The 24,004-nt window shown below is 44.9% G+C and overlaps 1 protein-coding gene across 2 annotated transcripts in view; it reads left to right on the top strand.

Annotated features, from left to right (window-relative positions):
• The window catches only part of LOC138491341 (beta-galactoside alpha-2,6-sialyltransferase 1-like), a 566,357-nt gene that overhangs the window by 519,479 nt on the left and 22,874 nt on the right, over window positions 1-24,004 (top strand). For both annotated transcript variants that reach the window (XM_069617822.1, XM_069617823.1), the window contains one exon: window positions 9,132-9,306. In XM_069617822.1, coding sequence (XP_069473923.1) covers window positions 9,132-9,306 — 175 coding nt within the window. The remainder of the gene's footprint in view (window positions 1-9,131; window positions 9,307-24,004) is intronic.

Raw genomic sequence — 24,004 nt, forward strand, 5'->3', positions numbered from 1 at the left:
AGGAATCAAAGCATTGGATAAGGGCATTGGCATTACTGTAGAACGGCAGATTAGATTAGGAACATTGGCAGAAGGCTTTCTTTAAAGTATATAGGCAATACTGTGTGAGGATCCCCTCACCTTGGCAACTTGTAAGAGAAAGGTTAAGGTGTATGATTGATTCGTTATTTATAACGCGCTTAACGTCAAAGATGTTTCATAGCGCTGACCCGGGATTCGAGCCTGTGTTACTCTGACCCGGGATTCGAGCCTGTGTTACTCTGCGTCGTCTTGCTTCCCAGACGAGCACGTTGGCACTGAGCTATACTACCAGTGTACTTTATCTCGCCTATTACAGCCCAGTCCAAATATGTTCAATGATGCTCTTCTTTTCCTACAGGACCCAATACCCCAAAGCCTGTGAAGTCACAGGAGAACAAGAACCAAGATGAATCTGGGACCCCTGGATGATTCCTGAGGATGGAAGATGCCCTTCCTCATCAAAAGTACCTTGGGTGCCTTTGCAGGTGAAGTGGTGGAGTTTTTTGGCCTTACTCGATGAAACCCCGTGAGGATGGACCCCTTTGGAAGAAGGAGTTGCTGGGATGTTGATGGCGAGAAGATGAAAGGAATCAGACAGTGTCGGAAAGGGAGCATGTTCGGTCTTCATGGAGGTCTCCGAGGGCGGGTCGTTACTCCGGCTGTGGATGTCCTATGAAGGTGAAACTTGCAGTGGACCCCAACTAGACCTGGCTGAAGAAGATAAGACCCTTGGTGGCCTTGGATGACATTCAGTGGTGACAGGTGCAGTGGCAGAGGTAGGCGTCAGGTTTTGGGATTTCACGGTTTACTCGGTGCTGCAGCCAAAGCACGGAGGACTTCTGGTGACCTGGACATGACCACTGGACTGGACTATAGACTCTCACAAAGTCTAGACACTTGGGACATCTTCTTTGGTTTTTGGTGGCGGGAACCCCATTGGCAGAAACTTCACTGCCAGCAGCGACTCTGGACCTTCTCTAAGGTGGACAAGTGGACAGATGGCGTGGCAGGAATGCCCCTTGAAGGATTCTCAGGAGATTTGTAACTTTTGCAGCTCCAGGTGTCAAGAAGCACTATGCCAGGGTACCCCCTCTTCTGGGCAATACTCAGCAGCATGGCTTCCAGCAGTCACAAACACTCCTCAGGACCCTAGGTGACACAGGTGATCTTCTTGGCTTCAAGAGGTTCAGGCACTCCTCTTCTTGAACCACAAAGATCACTTCTCTGGACAGCAGGCACACAGGACAGGCTTTCAGAACACTTTGTGTGAAGAGCAGCAGTTGCACGATGTTCCCTCGTAGCTCGGGAAGAGGTCGCCTATCCAGGTTCTCTGGTTCAGTCCTTGAGTCAGCACAGCAGTTTTTGGATTTGGTAGAGCGATGCAGCCACAAACAACTTCCTCCAACTGGACTACAGGATGCAGGCTTAAGATGACTTTGGCTTCAGATTTCTTGTTACAGCTTCTGACCAGGAGGTGAGTGTGAGGCCCCTTGTTATACTAAACACTCCCAATTGGCTCAGGCTGAGCCAAGCACAGTCAGCCAATCACACACAAGTGCATTCATGCAGGCAGCACCCAATCAGGCTCACAGGCATTCAGGCTGTTGACCAGAAACCAGACACCCACAACACAGATTGTAGAATGGGGGCTACTCCCAAGCCTTTCAGTGCACCACTCTACATTGATTCCAGTTTCAGTCCGGGTTGGCTCAGGCATTATGTCACACAACCAAAACCATACACTCACAACACAAAATGTATATTGTCTACTCACTGCATTCAGGTAGGGTCTACCCCAAGGGTGCACACAGAAGAAGCAGTCCCTTGGAAGCGTGCAGACAGTCTTGGCAAGAGGCAGCCCCAGAGCCATATATGGTCCTTTCACCCAACAACCATTCAGGGAAGGGAACAGAGCCAGGGCTTCTCTGGACTTTGAGAAAACAGGGGGCAGGGCAAAGACAACCAAGGGGCCGCCAGTGGCCCTCTTGCCTTTGTGCAGGAATCCATTGATTCCTAGGGCAGGGCCTGGGAGTCCCATGAATGGAGGATACTTAGAGCCATTGTCACATCAACATGTAGCTGCCCCCAGCCTATACCCAGCTCTGTTGGCAACACACATGTGCCCCAAAACATACACTAGGGGCACAGGGGTGTATCCCTACCTGTGGATGACCTAAGGGTATATTATGGGTACTGTTCACCAAGAACAGAAGGAAGAGCTGAACTGGACTCATGTGCATAAAATAATTATAACACACAGAATAAGGAGGTATAGGCCAAGGACATGGAGGCCTTGTCCCTCCAATACATTTCCAGTGATGGAGCACTTCCCCAAGGTTCACAGACAGTAGATCTATCTATCTATTTATTTTTTAAATAAGGGCACACAGGGGAGAGCGAGGAGGTCAGAGTACCAAACCTGTCTTGGCCATGCAGGGGCCACTAAGATCATACTGCACTGATGTCTGAAGATGCTTATCACTCGTGCCACCAGGGGAATCGGGGGTGGTGGGGAAGCTTAAAGGAACTGCCCCTCCCACAGGAACGCAAAGCATCCCCCATGTCTCTGGATGGGGAAACCTGCTGGAAAACCCTTGATTTTGTCATGATCTCTGCTTCCAAAAGATCAGGACTTGCCCGACTCCCTTGGAAGCAGACCCATAACCCCGGTTCCGAGTGCCAGCCAGTCCCAATTGGGACCTTTTGGACCCTGTCCTGGCGCCAGTGGCACCAGGCTCATAAAGATGCCCAGTCCCAGCGCTGGAAGCGCCGGGCTCATAATGCTTGGGTGGACTTACCTGCAGCAGACCATGCTGCTTACTTACCTGCCAGTTGAACCCCTGATCCTCTTCTGTTTGGGACTACTTTTCCTGTTGGGGGGGGCAGGAGCCACTCCCTAGGTTCAGAATACTGGAACTCTTCTGGAAAGCAGGAACTCTTTTCTTACCTAGGTGTGGCTGTGGAAGGAGACACCTAAGCACTACAGGAGGCTATTTAAACCACACCCGATGGATGAATCTTGCTTTGTGTTATTCTGCATTCTCTGCAGCAGAACGCTCATCGTGTCTTCTGCTTCTGATCCTGGGCCTAAGGGAACAAAGGCTTACCATCCTGGAATCCAGTCTTCAGCAGCACCTGTAAAGACAAAGAAAGAACAGGTTAGCACTACGGTCTTCAGTGGCAGCGCATCTCTTACCTGGTCCATCGGCTGTCACCAACGCCTCGCGCTGCATTCCGGCATCTGAAAGACAAAGGCTTACCTACTCTTTGCATGCTCCGGAGGCCTTCGCACTGCATTCCGGCATCTGAAAGACAAAAGCTTACCAGCTCTTCGCACGCTCCGGAGGCCTTCGGCGCTGCATCCCGCATCTGAAAGACAAAAGAAGGTGCGTTTAAAGACATTGGGCAACTTTATTACTCACGTGCCATTACTCCTTCCCACGCCGAATCCAGTGGGTATTCCAGCACCCTTCAGCTTCTCTAAAGCTCCGAACTTGTACCTGCAAGATAAAAGGGACAGTTAGTGCGCATCGTGAAGCAGGCTACAAGCGCTTACTTACGTGCTTCCAGGCGCTTCTATTCCTCACGCGGGTTCGATACTCAACTCTCATCAGCCCACCATCCGCCATCGCCGGAACCCTGCAAAACAAGAGATATCATTACAAAAGACTTTTAAGACATTTGAAGTGCCCAGAACTTACCGTTCGTGCAGTTAACGACGGACAGCAGTCCTCTGAGGTCAAGAGGCCTGCACCCTTATCCAGTAAAGAAACTGGTTACGGCACCCTGCCCCGAGGCAGATGGAGAGCTCGGCGTTCACTTACCTAAGGTGAGGGCGTTAACCTTTGGGGTTCTACAGGAGAATAGAAAGGGAAGAGGAGAGAGGCACCCAATAACCCCAGTTCATTAATCCCATATTTTCTATCTGCAGACATCTTACTCTTCGAGTCAGACATACAGTGCACAGAGGTCCAGCCCAAAGAGCCAACCGTGTGTTACACATCACCTTTGAAGATACGGCATTCACCCAGTCAAGACCGGCGCCTTTGCGGGAATCAGGTGAGCGTTACAGATTTTTAGATATATTTCCTAGCCAAGAAAAGGTTTGGATGAGCAAGACACCAACAAGAGCCCCCTGTTCCTTTTTACCAGTCCTGAGGAAAGCATGACAACAACTATTGCAACAACAGTAGAGATCTTGTTCATGCTGGAAACACAAAATGTGTTGACTTGATATGTGTATTGTAATGAGAGCTACACTATAAGTCACTTGAACTACTAACCTTCTCACTGTGTATTCAGCACCCTACAAGAACATTATATGATTATATAATATGATGAGTCAGTATGGGTACCAAGAGAACTGATTTACAACTTGGTGTTACATACGAAAAATCTCAATAGCCTCAAGTAGGCTTACTTTTAAATATGTGTGATAAATAAAAATGTGATTGTCGAAAAATTAAACAGTGGTGATCTATTGAATGTCAAATACAGATTGGTTAGGCAATCTGTTGATTGTGGTGTACAGCATACCTGTAAGTGTTGAAAGGGAGGGGTAGCCTGGTTCCTTTCTATATCTACACAATCCCAGCAGGCCACAGCTGGTACGACAGATGTGCTATCAGACTCTGCATCCCCCGCTTCAAGTCCACCACATTCCCCTGCCTGCCAGTTATCCCCAGAATCCTCTCCCCTGTGTAGCCTCTCCCCATTGCGCACCCCGCCTTCCTATCGGGAATTACGCTCTGCACTCCAGAACCATCATGAGTCCTCCTCCGATGGCCAGGCTGAGGCAGGTCGCTGTTCACCCCGTCCACTGCATCAGGCCAACCATGGCAGCGGCCATTCACTCCAGCCATTGCCTGGCACCAAAATGCAGGCCATCTGGATGGAGCAGAGGCAGGCTGAGATGCACTCCAATGCACAGGAACAATTGGGTCATACTCAGGCCAGGTGGGACTGTATCCAGGAGGCATCCAGGCAGTTGTCCAAATCCACCGACATGCTGTGCAGGAGCACAGAGCGCAGCAACGCAAGCCAGTGTCTGATGAGCCAAAGGGTGAGTGAACTGGCTAAATAGTTGTCATCCTCGCATGAGGCCATGGCCAGGGCCCTTCACCACACCATGGACCATGCAGCCACACAGGGGAGTTCACAATCCACTACCCCTCCAAGGGTTCATTAGCGAGCACCCCAACTGGGTGCTCACAGCACTATGCAGGACATGCAGTAATGGCTGCTGACAAGGGGAACAAGAGGTTGCGCTAGTAGGTTCATGTCCAATCGCTAGTTTGTGGCGTGGGAGGTGGAGTTAGGGATCAGGGTGTGGGGTGGGAGGTAGAAATGGGGATCAGGGTGTGGGGTGGGAGGTGGAGCTGGGGAACAGGGTATGTCAGGTTCTGAATAAATCACTGTTTGAAGGTAGTGTGCGTGTAAGGTATTTATTCTATGGTTGAGTAAGTTGTGTATTCAGTGACCCATCGTTGCCCTCAGTGTTGCATAAGTGCATAGTCAAGGGTATTTGTCCCTTCGGCCCTTCCATCACATCCCATCTTATGTCGTATGCTGACCTGTTTATACCTTCAGAGACATCCTCATCCGAGCTACGGTGTGATTGGACCTCATCTGGTGGCATTTAAATGGGCCTTCAAGTGCACAAGTAGTGCATCGTTGCAGTGATGAATACTATCTTGCCTACTTCATCCAGTTTGTACATGAGAGCACCGGTGTTCAGTCATAATATCGAGAAAATAAAATGTCGAAAGACAATAATTTCGAAAAAATAATGTCGAAAAAAAATCAAATTCTTAATTTTTTTATTTATATATTTTTTGGGGGGTTTCGCGATTAAAAAAGAAAGGTAAAAACAAAACAAAAATAAAAAAGGGGATTGGGGGAACCCCCCCTTTTCAAATATAAAACGTAGTGAAAAAAATTTGATTTTTTCTTTTAGACATTATTTTTTCTAAATTATGACTTTCGACATTTTTGTATTTGATATTATCACTATAAACCGAGAGCACCACCTGTAGGGCGTAGGCACCTGAATCTGGGTTTTAGAAATCCAAATGTGCACTCAATGCATGGCCTCGGCCTCCTCTGTGCATCATCGTAGGGTTCCTGCTGTGGTTTGCCAGGTTTCCTCACAGGCGTCCTCAGCCATGGTGACTGTGGGTGGCCAGCTTCCCATGCAAGACATGAATGGACTGTGTGAGGTTGATGAGACTCTTCAAACATGGTACAATTGCAGTCAGTCACATTGCAGGATATATATATAGCAGTAAACAAGGATTTGTCAGTGTCATGTCATCTGCAAAGCACTTTTCACTAATGGTGTTGGAGTCCATTTTTACTATGGTTGTGGCGGGTTAGCCTGAATGCATTGTGCTGCCTTGCATGGCAGGATACCCTGTGTCATCCCATGAGCACTGTCTATGTACGGGGGTGGGTCAGTCAGTGCACTACATCTGTTCTCTGGCCCAGGTCCACTCCCCTGCCAGTCGCACGCCTGCACTGCCTTCATGGCAACCCCTGTACTTGGGGACTGTTTTCTGTATCCCTACAGTCCCACTACCAGCACTTGACACATGTTGTCTGCACTTACCCTTGCCACCTGCTGGCCGTACTTCTACTTATTGTTATTTATTCTTTTATCCCATGTACTGCACTGTGCCCTCCCACTTTCCCCCGCACTCTCGCACTTCCCCCTTAACATGCACTTGCGCGATCTGATTGACACCTGGCCCAAAAGGATCATTGTCTGTCTTCCCTCTGTTCCCCCTCCCTTGCCTCGTCGCGCCTTGAAACACGTGTGCATAGGCACGTTATAAATGCCATATCATATCATATCGTATCTGTTCTGTGCACTTCTGTCGTTGCATCATGTAGTTGTTACACATTGCTGAAAATTATGTATCCCAGGTGTGTGATGGTGGTCCTGTGCATCAGGTATGTCTATTTCCTACACACGAGCCAAGTGAGCTGCCCTCTTTGTCTCTGCATGAACGCTGGCAGGGTGCTTTTCCTCAGCATCATGGCATCATGTGTGCCCCAGGGTATTGTGCGCAACAGTGGGTGATTGTGAGGTCTGTGTCACATGGCATTTGCACATTAATTGATTGGTACTGTTTCTTGTTCCTGTATGCCTGCTCAGTTGCCTTGGAGGGGTACCAATGGCACATGCTTGCAATCCAATGCTGCATGCACCTGGGACTGGGTGATGTGCATGCCTCATTAGTGCATCCATGACTTGGTCCAGCACCTTAGAAAATGCGGGCTGTGACATCCCATGCAGTGTACACACAGTGTGCTGGGATTCACCCATGGAACAGATATGTAGGACCAACGCCAACTTCAGAAGGGGGGAGGGGCAGTTCTGATTCAAATGGCATCAGGAGATCGGCCTGGATCAGGGTGAGCAGGTCTGTGATGGTCGGACGGTCCAAACAAGGGTCACTGATTGTTTAACCGTCAGTGTCCATGGGGGTGGGCGGACACGTGGTATGGGTGCCCTCCACGCCATGCATCTCCTGCTCCTTTTTAGTGCCTGTTTCCTTCGCTGCTGGGGTCTTGCATGTTGCTGTAGCTGTATGTTTAGTAGGGGGTTGTGGAGCCCATAATGAGCGCCTGCTTGTGGCTGCATGTTGGCTGGATGTGTGTTGGGGAGCGTGTGACCCTTATATACTCCTCTTGAGGTGACCGGGTGCACCTGCGCCTTGATTTTAATGGCATGTCTGCATTTTGCTGTGTTTTTGCCTGTAATTCCTCCAATCTTTGGAGGAAATTCCAACGATTCCCAACTTGTAATTTGGCAGAAATAGGTTAATTTTTGGGGGAGGTAATTTCGCGACAGGATTGGCCCCAGGGCTAATTCCGCCAATTATTAGAGGATTTACCAATGGAGCTTATTCCTCAGGGGAATTTCCACAAGTGGAATAAACACCAATTTTCTGTGACTTGGAATTTGGTGTAGTGGTAAAGTTGGTGGTAACAGAAATATCTCCAATTTTACCACTTAACGCCAAACTCATGATGAGGCCCCATGTTTGGTAATAGTGTATGAGTAATACCACATCCATTAATGCTTTTGTGTGGAGGTTTACATCTCCACACGAAAACAGAAACATTTAAGAGAATTTGGCAAACATGTTGTTTTTCCAAATACCTGTTTTACCACTAGACCAGGACCCAGGCGGTAAGGGGTTTACGGCGGCGTAAACAGCGCCGACCCTTACCGCCTGATTCCGAGGTCCCTTAGCGCCATGGAGGATTTAACACCTGCTTTTAGCAGGTGTTAAAATCCATGGCGCTAAGGGACCTTGTTGTTAATTACGCCACCGTAATTTACGGTGGCGTAATTAACGCCTTCCCCACTCCCATTATGCCCTATGGGGCAAAAATGGGAATGGGGAAGGGTAAATGGGGATTGGGGACTTAACGCCCCGCCAACCTCGGAATGGGGCGGTAAGTCAGCCAACCACGATGGCGTAAACGTAGTTTACGCCATGGTGGTAAAGGTACGACCCAGGCAGTAACTTACCGCCTGGGTCGTAATGAGGCCCTAGGTCCCTATTGAGTAAAACACTTGCTGATATGAACTGCAATAAGCCTGCAACTCACATATTCAAATTCAGCAAACTGAGTAAGACTTTAATTTTAGATCGAGAAACTTAGTCCCATTAAATTAGCAAGTAACACCAGTTATGTACATCACTATGAAATTGCAAAAGCTCTGATAGTACGTGCTATATGAAAAAGCAAGCTATTAATTTTATTTTAGAATATGTGCGTGCATCCTAGTTTATATTGTATATCTCGTTGCGTTTACTGAAGTGCAATGCTTTTTAGGGCATGTCTTAGATATTGTGATCCCTGAGCGTGTTGGCCTTTTATGTTGTATGTGTCCTTTCCAGGTGCTAAATCTTCTGCAGGTCTTTCCTATCACAGGCTAATCTTTCATCCATTCAGATACACAGTATAGTCCCTGTGAATGAACCTCTTAAAGAGATAGAAATATGAGCAAAGATGTATAAACCTATTTCTTACAAATAATTATGCACGTCTTTCTTGACATCATTGTTTTAAAACAAATTTCCTTTCATTTGCAGTGGTTTAAAACACCAGAGTTTAACTTTACAGAAAATTACCAAGCCTATCGCCTTAAGAACCCCACACAACCGTTTTATATCCTAAACCCCAATGTTTTATGGCATCTGTGGGATATTATACAGGCAAACACTTTAGAAGACATTCAACCCAACCCTCCCTCTTCTGGATTGACTGGTGAGTAATTCAGACTATCCAACCTTGGTGTATTTATTCTGATGTGTACTTTCATTGAACTCTTATGGTATCCAGCTGCTGCAACTAAGTCCTCAGAAAATGAACCTCACAATGAACCTGCTTTTTGTCTGCAGGGAAGCGATGTATAGAAACAAATAAACTTGTAGGGTTATTCCAATTTAGGACAACGCAGCATAGAGAATTTATCTGCATTATTGTCAGTATTGTGTTGTTGTGTGGAACTCCATCTGCATGTTCTCAACTCACGGAACCACTAGATTTTCTGAACCTTCATGTTGACCATTCCTGAGGCCTATTGCCTTTACTTTTGCCTCAGTCCTTATGTGCTGTAGGGATAGCTTGGTTGCACCATCGCTTATCATGCAGTTCTGGTTGGCCTGTTCCCCTGCAGCTACTCCACACAAGTGGTTGTGGAATGGTATGTAACAATAACTGCCCATTGCAAGATGTCTTCCCGTTTATACAGGTTGCTCAAATGGCGTACTTCCTTTGCGCTACTGATCTCTTCATACAGAGACTGTTTTTAACCTTGTGTTTTATTCCGTCTTAGCAACTGAAATCAGACACTGTCAATGGAGGAACCATATTAATAAATCATACTATCTTTATCATTTACATACCCGTGATTATAACTACATGCAGATATACCCAGCGTTGACTGGCCTTAAAAGTAACCAACATTTTTTATATGGTTATCCACTGGTTAACAAAGAGACATAAGATCTGGTTAAATAGTTCTGTATAATTTATCAATGCATAGTCATAAATGTACATACTTAGAATGATTAACATTGTTGCTGAACACCACAGAATATGCAATATTGTGTGTCTTTCCAGCAGGAACATAAACAAAAAGATTACCTCTGCTTGTCTGCCCATTTTACTTTCTCGTCTTGTTTGACGTTGATCTGGTGTCTCTTGTTGTCCTTTTGAGGCATGCATAACTGCATCAAGCTGATGTCTGTTTTGCCTTTGTTGTGGGGTCTCCTGCTGTATTTGGGCTATCTGTCTGGCTGCATCAGCCGGTGTACCTGTTCTGGTGTCTCCAAAAGTAGATTAGGTTGCATGATGACTGAATTACCGGTGGTTTGTCACTGGCGATGTGTACTTCTTGAGTGCCGTTAAGGCTAATTACCTGAATTTTCATGTCTTTATTTTCCCAAACTAATCTTTGGCACATTTTTAGTTTGTGTTATGGTCATTTATTAAGCACATGTGTAGCTTTTGTTATTGTTGTTTGTCAATCAAAATAGCTATGTTTGTCTGCATAGGCACAATGGCCATCAGTTCTACGTTTATCCACAAGGGGTGCCACTTCAGCAACTTTTAATTGAGCAAAATAAGCACAAGTTGAAGTTGTATCTACCCTGAGTGGCACTTTAGCAACGCAACTTTCAACAACACCATTAGATTCCATGTAAAAGGTTGCCCTTATTACACCCTTTTGGAGCCCTCTACATAGTTCCCCTTAATTTCTATAGTGGACAAACAGACAGACACACTTTCAAAAAGGCATATTAGAAGATATATAATGATGAAAACCTCACGGTCTTTATCCAAGCCTTAACCCAGCCTCAACCCAACAAGTTTAGTGTATCCAAGACATCTAAGAGAAAGAAGAAAGTACAGCATTGTATATATAGCAATTATACATACACCTGTTAATAACATACGCCAATCATTGTGTCCTCTCTCCACTCAATTTATCCTCCGCCAGATTCATCCATGTCTGAAGAATCATTTTTGGCTAAAATGGCCAAATAGTTCCGAAAAAAACAGACCAAATATCTTTGGGCTGACTTCTGGGAGGCATCAGACTACAAGATTCCATTTCTGTTTCATTCACACAAATCAAGTCCTTAAATCCTTCCTCAGCTTTTGCTGGGGTATTACGCAACCAATTGATGGCTACCCAGTGCCTAGCTATCAACAGCGGCAAGTTCATGGACCTAGTTTTACATTCTGTATCCTAACCAAACAACCCCGAGAAGCAGACAAAATGTGACACAGGGAGTTGTTCATGAATAATCAAATGCTGCAGACCCACTACCTCCTTCCAATAAGCATAGAACAGCGGACTGGCCCACGTTAGTGGATGAAATGCAACCATATCTGCCACACACCTCGACCACGAGTGTGGCCCCTTCATGTCTATCATGTGCAGCTTTCATGGAGTATGATACGTGTGATGGGGACATTTAAAATGCATCAAACACGTCGGCGGTAACAAAATATTGTGCATGAGAATGCGGCAGGGGAACAATGTCGATGCACCAGCCCAGCTTCAGCGAGTCATTTGGCAGGTCTTCCGCCATATGCCTTTTTTGAAAACAAAGGGTTCAGAGAAATGATGGGAAGTGTTAATGCCCTTTGGTAACTCACAGCTAGACTTACTTTTCATGCAAGTCTGTACCTGTGTTGTATGATGCAGCAGATCGTACAGTCAGAAAGGCCTTGGATTGGTTAGAGGGTGGGAATGTCCACTTCCTTATGGATATGATGACAAGTGTACAAAGCACTGATTACATGGCTGTAATAGCACATTGGGCCACCTTCCCCTCTAGTGGTGAGCAAGGAAAGTCATTAGAGTAGCTGGATGCTGTTCACCAACAAGCCACTCTCGCAAGGTTTTGATGACAGGGGCCAAAAAAGGCATAGATCTGGGATAAAGAGGAGCAGATGGTGGCAGTGTGGCTAACTCCCTTTCAAATATCATTGAGCTGTGTGGCAGTAGACAATGGCTCCAATGTCCTTGCTGCACTGAGACTGGGAAATCTCTCTGTTCTTTACCTTGCGGTGACATGTTTTGTCAGTGGTTACATCTCTGTCTGTGATATCTTGCTCTCGTACACAAGATCTCTCATATAAGCCAGTCATACAGACCCAAAGTACTTTGATTGTGCTCAAGGTGTGACATGTGACAAACTCCCAAACCACGAGTTAGAAATGTCTATTCCAACCCACTGGAAATTAACTTTGCATATGCTTGACTGGCTCTGTGAGAAAAGCAATGCTGTCAGTGACTACCACTACGGTTACAGTCTAGCACTGGATGGGTCCTTCTATACCCCAACAAAGTAGTAGCTCAGGCCAAAGTAGTGCAATCCATTGGGACATGCAGTGGCAATGTTCCCTCTAATTATTTTTCTCTATTTGCAGGACCGGTTGGCTGTTGTGCGCACATTATTTTCCATGTGCGCAACTTACTAATCAGGTAAGCCACTTTGTGAGCTACCTTTGTAGCAGAGAGTTTGGAAATGAATTCTCTTCCCAGCCACTACAATTCTTTACAAATCTTAGCACACTTTTTCCAAATACATAGGCTAAAATAAAATATGTCATGTGAATATACAGAAAACCCATCAACCAGTCCAAGACTTCAATATTATATGATAGGTTATTTATAACACGCTTAATACCCAGAGGTTTCTAAGCACTGACCCGGGGATCTAACCTGTGTCACTTTGTGTCATCTTGCTTCCAAGGCAAGCACGTTGCCCTTGAGCTATCCTCCCAAGACAATATCTACCACAGTACCTTGCAAACGTACTTCTGCGCAGAGACAAATGTCGGCCTCATTACGAGTTTGGTGATAAGTGATAAAGTTGGCAGTAACTCCATTACCGCCAACTTTATCATTAAGCCAAATTACGATTTCGGGCCTGGAGTGGAGGATTTACCACCAGGAAAATCCTGGCGGTAAATCCTCCAACTCAACACCGAAATCGTCGGCATTTCTGCTGCGGTAATTCCGCCAAAAAAGCCACATTGAGTCCAATGGACTCAATATGAATGGGGAATTACACCACCACCACCAGTGGCGGAAATTCCTCCGGACCAAGTGGCAGTAATAGTAATTTGTTTAGTTGGTATTCTGGTAGGTTTGCGGTGAGATACTGCCCCAGGTCATAATGAGACCCTTGTATGTCACTGGAAAATCACTAATTTGTATTACAAAACACAAATATCTCTTGATATAACTGATTTGGCTGTCAAGAAACTCAGGCAGAATACATTTTCCGATGGATTAATGGCAATTAAAAGCAATGTGTCAAAAACATGCTGAAATGAGTTCAAGTGCCACTATAATGAAGTAATTCAAGGGCCAGGAGAACACGCTTCTAATAATTTATGTAAGGATGTTAATTGCATCAGAATATCTGCACCTCAGACTATGGTGATCCAAAATTCCTGTGCCTCTGCTTATTATCCACATTACGTTCTCCTGTGGGTAGTGATGCCTTAGACATAGACATATGCGCCATGCATTTTTACTCCCTAAAAAAGAAAAATGTGCCTAACAAAAACGAGAAACAATGAACATATCATTGCTTCAACCCACAAAGCTCCACTGATGTTTTTTCGAATTAAGGACCAGTAGAGTAGTGGCATAGGAAGGAAGGAACTCTAATAATACTAACTGCTGATCTCGAAAGGAATTTTAAGGGGAAAGGACATCTTTTAATAAGCAGAAAGTATCCCTATTGGCAATTGTAATCCCTGAAAAATCATTTGACTCCAAGTAGGGAGCAAAATCTGATTAGAGCCCTGCTTGTTCCCCTGACATAGGGAGTGAAGTGACAGTGCACATAATAAAGTGTACAGTTTTGCCCACCCTTCTGTACCACGGCCTAGATAAAATGAAACAAGAGCCTTACTAAGGTTTAATATGGAGCCCTGTTGAAGAAAATCACACAAATATGCCTTTTAAGTTAAATGCATCAATTCATCAGAGATACAACTGATTGAGTACCTTCTTCTGTAACTATGGATCCATCTTCTGTAACTCTTTTTGATCAGTTAAATAAGATGCATGGTAATGCTAGAGATTGCACACACAGAACACATGGTTATATTGAAAAGCCCTCAGCAGTTCAGTATAGAAAGAAAAAAGAAGAAGGTGCTGTTGTCTAGATGGGTACTAGGATTTCCTATCCTTCAGCAAACACGCAACACATTTCCTTCAGTGTACTGCTGAAACGTCCGACTTGGTCTTTGAAATGTACTGCTTTGTTCATCACCCGCAAGGAGTGATATGTACACCCATACCCTTCCCCGGCCCCTGTGCTTGCCTCCAATACTAGTTGATAGAGCACTGTAAAAAGTGAGGGATTGTAGCAGTAAACACTCACCGGGATATTTACAGGCCCACAATACTTTGCAATCAAGGTATATTTAAATGCCTCAACATAGGATGTGCATTTTAGGAATGCCATGACTCTGCATGTACACAATTATTTTGCAGTGCATACAAGACTGTTTGCAACATACCCCACCCTTACATCATTGTGTAGGATTACACAAGTGCTCAGTGAAACTGTTTTTATATAGAAGCGAGTTACCATATAATGTGTGAAGGTCTATGCCCAAAGGAACCCTGAACACTTGGAAACAATGCAGATTGTGTGAAAAACATTCTCCTGTCTGAATATCCGGTGCCCTGATAATATGGATGTGTAATCCCAGGCATGGTTCATACCCATTATCCCTTGTAGGCTAAGTAAATGATATTGCAATGTTGCTCTCTACTTATAGGGTAATGTTAGTAATGCTAAAGTAGGAGACGCTGAGCATCACATTTGTCATTTCAAAATCTTTAGAGGGCAAATTAATATTTGAGTTTTATAATCCGTTAATTTACAAGGGGGCCGCTTAAAAGCACTTGTGTGACATATGCACACAGAAGAGGAAGTATGGGATTTGGTTACACATCCAAGTAGCCTGCTTACTTACAGTCAGTATCCAATATTTGACCTAGTAGTTTGATTATATAGTGTGGGTGACGCTTTTGGTAAGGCAAAATGAGTAACAGAAATTCAGGCACGTGAACGTTATTCATGTTACAACAAAAATAAAACAAGTGGATGTAGGTATATGTCTGCTAACCTTTCACAGAGCCAAAAGAGGAAGAGTCAAGGTTATCCAGTAGTATCTTAATGTGTTCTGGGGCAGAAGTAAGATTCATAAGGTAAAAGTGTGGTAAAAGTGTGGTAGAGTCAGGTTTAGGAGTCATGGGTAGGGAGGGAACATTTTTGGTTAATGTGTGCAGGCATATCTTGGTTAGATTCTTCTGTTCATGGAGCAAGTTTTTCATATTCATTTTAACCTCTTGTGTTGTAGTTTGCTGTTAGGGATTTTAGGTGCATAGTAGTGTAACGCAAATTAGCAGAATATCAAGACTATTTGCTTATTTTAAGAGAAAGAACATTTCAGCTAATTGCTGTGGCTTGTGCCTTATTAAATCTTTTTGAATAGGTAAGTCTGTGTGCGCTGCTAAAAATCTTCTGAGCAGCACCCAAAGGGAAGCTGGGCAAGCGCACATGCGGACAGCTTAGAGGGAACATTGGCAGTGGGTGTGGTAAGCTAAGAAACATACTGCTCCTCTAACACAGGCAATTAGGCATGCCTCTTCTGCCTACTGGCCTACTGCCGAGAGATGCAAATCCAAGCCCCTGAAGAACATCTGCTACTTTTGTTACAAATTCAGTGGCAGTCTCTGCAGGTGGCAACCCAACAGACCCCTACAGAGTGTGAATGTGTACACTGATGTGTTTTAACAGGGGAGCATAGGACACTTCTCCACTTGTGCAGGACTCCAATCTAAGGGAAGTTAGTATTGGGGCAGGCTGCACTGAAGTGGCAGAAACTGCTGAGCCAGAGATGACATTGGAAGGACTGGTAGCCAACCCCAAAATCAGAGTTTGTATGCTTGCAGTACTACTTGTAGCAATGGTGGATGTACAAATTGTGGTTATTGACTAATGTTGTACTATTCTACAACATACTATTCTACTACCCATGATTCATGTATCCCCAGCTATTGAAGCAGCTACTGTGTCTGCAGTGAACTGTACAACATTCCCTCATCGCCTTCCTATTTCCCTCCCCATATTTGGCTGCTGGCTATGAGGACATATTGATAGTTGTTGCCTTTTGCCTTTAAAACCACAGAGACTCGCAGTATCTTATTAAAAGGAGATAGTGCTGTATGCTTTTGCACCTGACCACATATCACCTACTGAAAGGATCAGAAAAGTTGACAGGTGTTCAATTAAGTTCCTCTGTAATCCTACTTGTGGTGAGTCAGAAGAAGGAAACAGACTCTCTGAGGCCATTATGCCTGATATTTTATTAAAGTAATAGAATGCCGAACAATCCCTATCACTATGGGTGACACCTACATATGTTATTAACTAAGGCGCAAGAGAATCCATTGTGAGCGTACAAAGAAATAAGTCTGATGTCCAAAACTACCCTTACTGACCCTAATGCTAAGAAAACCTACTTAGGTCAAGAGAATGACCCCCTTCTCTTGAGGATACTTCCAGAACCAGTCCTTGTTGATCCCAGCGTATCATGTGATGGTATTATTGCTCTGGTAGGCTTTCCCTCCTGGATAATTACAGTTCTGCTTGTTTTGATCTGCTTGACCTTGTATGCATCTCAATTGCCTGGTTCCTCTAAACTCTGGCTCATATCTCTCTTTCTCTTTATCATTGTATTCTTCTTGTATAGAATATTGACTTGGCTTCCCCCTTTTCCAGGGTATTATTCTCCACTGTTCTTCTCTCTCTCATTAGTCTGCTTTTCAATAATTCTCTCTTCTTTCACAACATATATAGTTAATTTGCTTCCAGTTTAACTCTGTTTCATATCTTCTACTGAGACTAGTGAGGTATAGAGTTTCTCCTTGAGCCTCCCGTGCTTCCTGTTCTCCCTGTTACCTCTGTTCTTGAAGGAGAACATCTTTGGGAGTCCACTCCCTCAGAGACCTTCTCTCTGATCCTTCAGCGCCGCTCCTTCTGTTCTCTGGCATCTCTGATTGAGCTGTCTCATTTCCTCACCATGTCCTGGGCCTTCGCTGCTCGACCGAACACCTTGTGACCCTCTAATATCAGTGGTATCTGCAATGATTTGTGGACCCACAGTCCACCAAAGCTTCACCTTTGTGTTCTCGCCACTGCCCTCTCTCTTGGACTCCTGCCCTTCCGGTTACTTCTGCTACGGGTCTGCCGTAGCTCTGGTGTCTCACTTTGCAACATCGAGCAAGTTTGAAACTCGCTGGCTTCTTGGTTTCCATCTTCTCCATGTGTTACGTGGCTTAGGGTCTTCCCAGGCTCGCACAAGCATCCCTCTCTCTGTTCTCTTTCTAAGTGCATGCTCTTCAATGTACTCGACCTGGTAGATTGGACATTCTAATTTAAAGGAACGCGTTCTTTTTGCACAAGATAATGGCATTCATTATGAATAATTTTCGTTTCGTCTTCACAGTTTCTGGTATTTTAATACATTCCATGTATGCCATAGTATGTCCAGCTTTAGGGAGTTCCTTGTGGTAATGGAAGTCCTTGTCACCTAAGAGCAGTCTCTCCCAGTGATGTCCCACTTGCCTATGGAGTGGGATCATCACCTAGTCTCACACTGGGGGCTCATCCTTGCAGAGAAGGGAAGAATTTCCTCGATTCGTCACATACTGCTCTCAAGCAGGTGTGATGCATCACACAGCCAATCAACCTGCCACACATGCCCACTGCCTGAGACTTCCACCACCTCCAATAACTTTTCCAGCACCCCCACATTTTTTTCTGTGCCCCCAAAACTATTCAACTGCTTATTTTGTCTAAGAGTGTGCTGTTCAAACAGGATAGCCCACTGCAAATTCCTTTTGGAACCCTTAGCCCAATATTTATATGAGGCGAATCAAACTCTAATACAAGGGCGTGCATCCTATTTACGCAACATCACCCATTTTCTATCCAAGCTGGAAGAGATAGAGGGGGTAATTCATGGATTATTTGCGCCGAAAAAATGGGATTTGTGCGCCATTCTGCTCGAAAATCCCCAATTGTTAAACAGGGATTTGCGGCCAGAATGGCGCACAAATCCCGTTTTTTTCGGTGCACATAATCCATGAATTACCCCCAGAGTTTGAACAAGGGAAGGATATCCTCTTTATGATGGATGTGACTTCATTTTACACAAATATTGTACATGGGATAGAGACAATGTAGTGACTTCTACTCTCTACAGACGTTTGTAAAGCAGAAAAGGTCTTTCTGCTCACACTGATAAGGGTGGTTCTTACAAATAATGTATTCATATTTGGAGATAGACATTTTGTTGAGATTTCAGGAACCAGCATGGGGGCAGCAATGACACGAGCTATGCCAACACTTATATGTTATATCTTGAAACAGAGCATGTCCTGACATCAGAGAGATGGAATAAACATCTGACGCTCTATACCAGTTACATAGAGGATGTGTTTGGTGTATGGAGGGGCCCACAAAGTGAGCTAGAACAATTCTTTGAAATGATGGATCACATGCATCCGCGAATCAAATTTACAACAGAATCAAGTCGTATCTAGGTTTTAGTTTAGTTTATTATTTATACTGCGCACCAGACCCTGGGGCATCAGGGCGCAGGATACAAGGATATTTTCATCTTGGTTACATAGGTACATGAAATGCATGGGCAACAAAAAGTACATGAACTACATTGGCATATATACAATATGAATACAGGGAGCATGAAATGCATAGGCAGCAATAGGTAAATGAAATGTATCAGCATATATACAGTCTAACTTACATGAACAGGTAGAATTAAAGTAATGTGATCAGAGTACTTCAGAGAGGGTGTCCCAAGGGACTAACAAGTGGTAAGCGAATCAATATGCAGAAGGGTATACATGATAAGGGATATAGGATGTCAAGGGAGTGATTATCAGACGGTTATTTATCATTTTCTTTTAGCCAGTTAGTTAGATTTTGTCTGAATTTAGAGGAGGACTGAGGTTCTCTAATACCAGGAGGTAGGGAGTTCCACGGTTGCGCAGCCTTAACTGGGAAGTTGTGTCCTCCGATAGTGGAGAGTTTGAATCGTTGTACTTGGAGGCAGTTGGAGTTAGCTGATCTGGTCGGTCTGAGAGAGGTTTTTATGCAGATTCTGTCGGTAAGGTATGGCGGTGCTCGATTATTAAGGCACTTGTACGTGAGCGAGGCAATTTTAAGTTGGATTTTATCCAAGGTAGATAACCATTTGTATTTTCTTCTGGTGGAAGAAATGTGTTCATTTCTGTTGATCTTAAGTGCTGCTCTCAGGGCATTGTTCTGGAGGACCTGTATTTTATGGATAATCTGTTTGTTCGCACCGATGTATAGTGCGTTACAGTAATCCAATTTGGAGAGTATGAGAGCTCTAGCGAGAGTAAGGCAACTGTCAGTGGAGAGGAATTGTTGCTAGCTCTGATTAGTTTGCACGTATATGCGGTAGTAGAGGTTAGGGAGTTGACTTGTTTGGTGAAGTTCAGGGTGGTGTCTAGATAGAAGCCTAAGGTCTTCACTTCCTTTGCTACTTTTATGTTATTTCAATCAATGGTGAAATTGGCATAATCTGGGCTGAGTTTGGATAGGTGGGTCGAGGTGCCTAAGATAATAAGCTCAGTTTTTTCATCGTTCAGGCATAGTCCATGGGTGGCCATCCATGCCTGAACCGATGCTATAAATTCTATTCACCAGAGCCAGATCCACAGCGTAATCACCTGTAAGAAGTAGGAGGATTTGGGTATCGTCTGTATAGTTCGTGTAGGCGATACCCAAATGGTCTATTTCGTTGAAGAAGGGATTAGTGAATACATTATAGAGTGTTGGTGACACACAAGATCCCTGTGGTACACCGCAGGTTATGGGGGTGGGGTCTGCTGAGGCCGATGGTGAGATGACTCTCATGGTCCTATTGCTCAAGAAGGACTTGAACCAGGTTATAGCCTCCTTGGAGAAATGAGCTGCAGAGTCTAGGTGGCTACATAAGACCTTGTGGTCAACCAAGTCAAATGCAGCTGAGAGGTCTAGAAGGAGGAGTAAGCGTAATTGGCCTTTATCTCTAAACTCATGTATTTGGGCCTTAAGATCAATTAAAGCCGTCTCTGTGCCATGTTGGGGGCGGAATCCGGATTGCCGAGATCCTAGTAGGGAGTTAGATTCCAGGAAATTCTGTATTTGAATGTAGGCCACTTTATCTAAAAGTTTTAAGAGAAATGGCTGAACTTTCTTGATGTAGAGGTATACTCTGAAGGGGATTCACTTAAGACTAGGACCTTCACTATGAAAACAGACAGGAACAGCCTGTTGCATGCCGCAGGTTTTCACCCACAACAGACACTAAATAGAGTACCATTGTGCCAATTCATGAGATATCGAAGACATAACGGGAAGACGCTGTTACTTTCAAGAAAGCTTCCAGGCAGAAAGTGTAAGACCAGGAAACCAGACTGGAAAAGCCTGCATTGTGTGTCGAAGATACCGAGGGCCCTTCCGCATAACTGACCAAGGCGGGGAGGAGCAACAGCAGCCATGGTATCGTCCTTGGGTCCAAAAACAAAGAAGCAATAGAGAGATCAACACAGCCAGTGAGTTGGCGAGACTGATGCAATACCGGTTTGTGTTGAAGTCAAGGTTGCAAGCTGCAACATTGTATAATGAGTACTGGAACGAACATTGTTAAACGCGTATGATGAAAGGCGCAAGTAAAGCTAAACTGCTGATGAATGTTTGAACTTGAGAAGGAAAGATACAATACAGTTGATAAAGGGATCTTGCACCGTAAATGTGCTCAATCAAAGGTCTCTGTAAGGTATCCTGCCAAGAGAAACGAAAGTAGAAGATTGATGTGAAATATAATTGTGTGAAGTCAATCGAAGTGTTCCGGCGACGGTTTAAGCAAAACCCATTGCACTTTCGAAAGTCTTTTGTTCTTGGGTCTGAGCCCAAAGAAGGGGGATGCATGGTCCGAGCCTGAACGAGGGAGACAAATTGTGAACATTGTGGAAAAGGGGTCTGATCCCGAAGGAGGGGGATCAATGGTCTGAGCCCGAATGAGGGAAACCAAATTGTGAACCGTGTGGAAACTTGTGAATGTGAAAACCTGAGAAGGAGAAAGGAACCTTTGTGTTTTAGTTATTACATCAGGTCATCGACAATAAGAGACTGTCAGTGAGAGAGAGAGACTTTGGCAGAAGACCCGGATGCCTATGAACTGTTACCTCGTGGACAAGAAGCCAGACTGCGTGTGAAGCTCAAGTGTGCCACCTTGCCGCGTGCTGAAAATATGGGGAAGGGGAGCCAACTGCTCTATCATCCTGACATATTATTTCTTGAACACTTTCCTGTTTGCATACGTTACTGTCCCACACCATTTCGATTTAGAAGTAAGGATTGGCAATAGGTTTCATAGTATAGGCCCTTTTATTTTGACAGAGACGCCACTAGGACTGCATTATTTTTACTTTGATGGTCGTAGCTTGCTCCCATCTTTAGATTTAGGTTTAGATAGCCATTTAACCAACCCATTTGAAGTTCAATAAACACCCTTGAACTGCGATCATTTGTGTCTGTCGTTACTGTTGATACCATGCCTTCCTTACAGAACGCCATTCCCAAATCCAAGCTTGAAACAAGAGCACAATTGTGTTTAGACATAGATTGCACATCCTCTAGTTCCATTTGGCAAGCAGTAGTCACGCCCGAAAAATTTCCCTTTCCATTAACAAGGATATTAGAAGGAGGAGAATGAGGGTCAGACGGGGCAAAGAAACCTTGAATTTTACCTGGAGGGCCGATCTTCCTAAAAGTCAGAGCAATATTCAAAGGAGTTGTTATCATATTATTTGATGAGGACTATGATCTTCTTGCAGATGCAGCTACCTCAAAAACATCAATGAGGAATTGTTATTATTTATTTTTTGCTCATTGGTTTTGTTTTTACATTGTCAATTCCATCTCCTTATTTACATTCTTGCACTTCTGTTTCTTCATTTTTGGGACTGATGCTTCAGGCTCAAGTGGGTCAAGGATTATCATAAAATCTTCCTGATTATAGTTAATGGCCCCCCCACACTAATTCCTCAATTATTTCTACAGCGGGTCGAGTATCAAGATAACTCAACTCTGCAAAAAGTTGAATAGGAGAATACACTGGCAACAGAGGTAATTCCCTTGTTTTAGCTGTGTCATCACTTATTTTTTGCTCAAATGCAATAGCAACAGATCTCTGAATTACAGTTGTGTGCGCAGCGATCTCTATTATTTTGTCATTTATTTATTTATTTGCATTCATAAAACTCATTGGCAGCCCAGTGGCATTGAGGCGCTGTTACAAGAGATTGACTTAGTTACAGGTTGCGACATTGGGGGTCATTCCGAGTTTCGAGGTAAGTAACGGTCCTTACCAGCATGGCGTAAATAGCATGTCCGGGCTGTCATCAGTCCGCTAATAGAGGACTATTATGACTTTGCGGGCACAAGCTTTGCGCCATGCCGGTAAGGTCATTACCGCCATGCCGTTAAAGGCACGAAAAATGCCCTTCGTGGCATCATGCACAGCGCAGATAGCACTACGGCATGGCCCAATGCGGCATTAGCGGTGACCATTATTAGCTGTGACCGTTATTAGCGGTGACTGCTAATAACGGTCACCACTAATAAGCGGAACTGTAAGTAGCGTCATTGCACAGGAACGGGAAGGAGTACGGCGGCCATCTTTAAAAACACAATCCATTGCCATACTCACCACACAGGACCCGTTGGACTCTGCTGTTGTTCTGAAAACATTCTCCTATCACACCTCTATGGCCAAGGCCCTTAAGAAGAGAGCTGCCCGCCAGCGCAAGGAGAGATTTAATGAGGACGAGCTGGAGATGCTGGTCGGGACACTGCAGGAGAATGCTGGGATAGTCTTTTCCAACAACATGAAGAGGGAGGCAATTTTGAAAAAAAGGAGATCTGGGCACTTGTTGCTCAGAAGGTCAGTGCTATTAGGAACACCCTACGCACCATCAAAGACTGTTGTAAGTGCTGGGACGACCTGCGATTCAGAGTTAGAAATATACTGTCATTGAACAGGAGCCAGGCAATGGCATCAGGAGGAGGTCCCAGCTCACTAATCAAGCTGACCCCATGGGAGGACATCTGCGCCAGCATCATCGGAATGGAGGGGATAGAAGGTGTTGGCGAGATGGAGTGTGGCACCACAACATCGGGCGATGAAGGTGAGTGTCCTAAGAAAACATTGTAATGCCGAGTCTGATGAAAGTCAATCAGTCCAAAGAGTCAAGCCATGGTCCAACACACACACACTCCCAGCAAAGTAGGCGAACGCATCACAGACACATGCAGATGCCTGCTGCAAGGCAATGCCGTACCTGACACATACCACACAAAGATGTAAATGTCATGAGTCACACAGTGTGCAGGCCCCAAATAATATGCATGTCAGATAGCATAGCTCTTGGCCAACATGAGTGACGCCGACGTATGCCTGCATAACCCACCCATGTATCAAACAACGTGCTCATCAAATCACAAATGCCTATTACCCCCAATTTTGTGGATGATCAATTGTCCAAATGTATGTATGATGCCTATCAAAACATCACTCATGCCGTCCCTCTCTTTGACCCCCACAGGCTCTGACCATGACAGCGATGGGCAGGACGCAACCCCCGCAAAGACCACACCCCAGAGAAGGCCCCGGGATGACGCCAACTGCCCTTCGACCTCGAGGGGACAACCCAGGGGCCGCTGTGCACCAACAGGCAAGACACCCCAGGTTGCCAAGACACCGGTGCCAGCAAGGGCCATAGAGGCCGAAGCACCACCAACACCCATTGGCTATC

Source organism: Ambystoma mexicanum, chromosome 10 (assembly GCF_040938575.1).
Source record: "Ambystoma mexicanum isolate Mex_15411 chromosome 10, UKY_AmexF1_1, whole genome shotgun sequence".
Lineage (NCBI taxonomy): Eukaryota > Metazoa > Chordata > Amphibia > Caudata > Ambystomatidae > Ambystoma > Ambystoma mexicanum.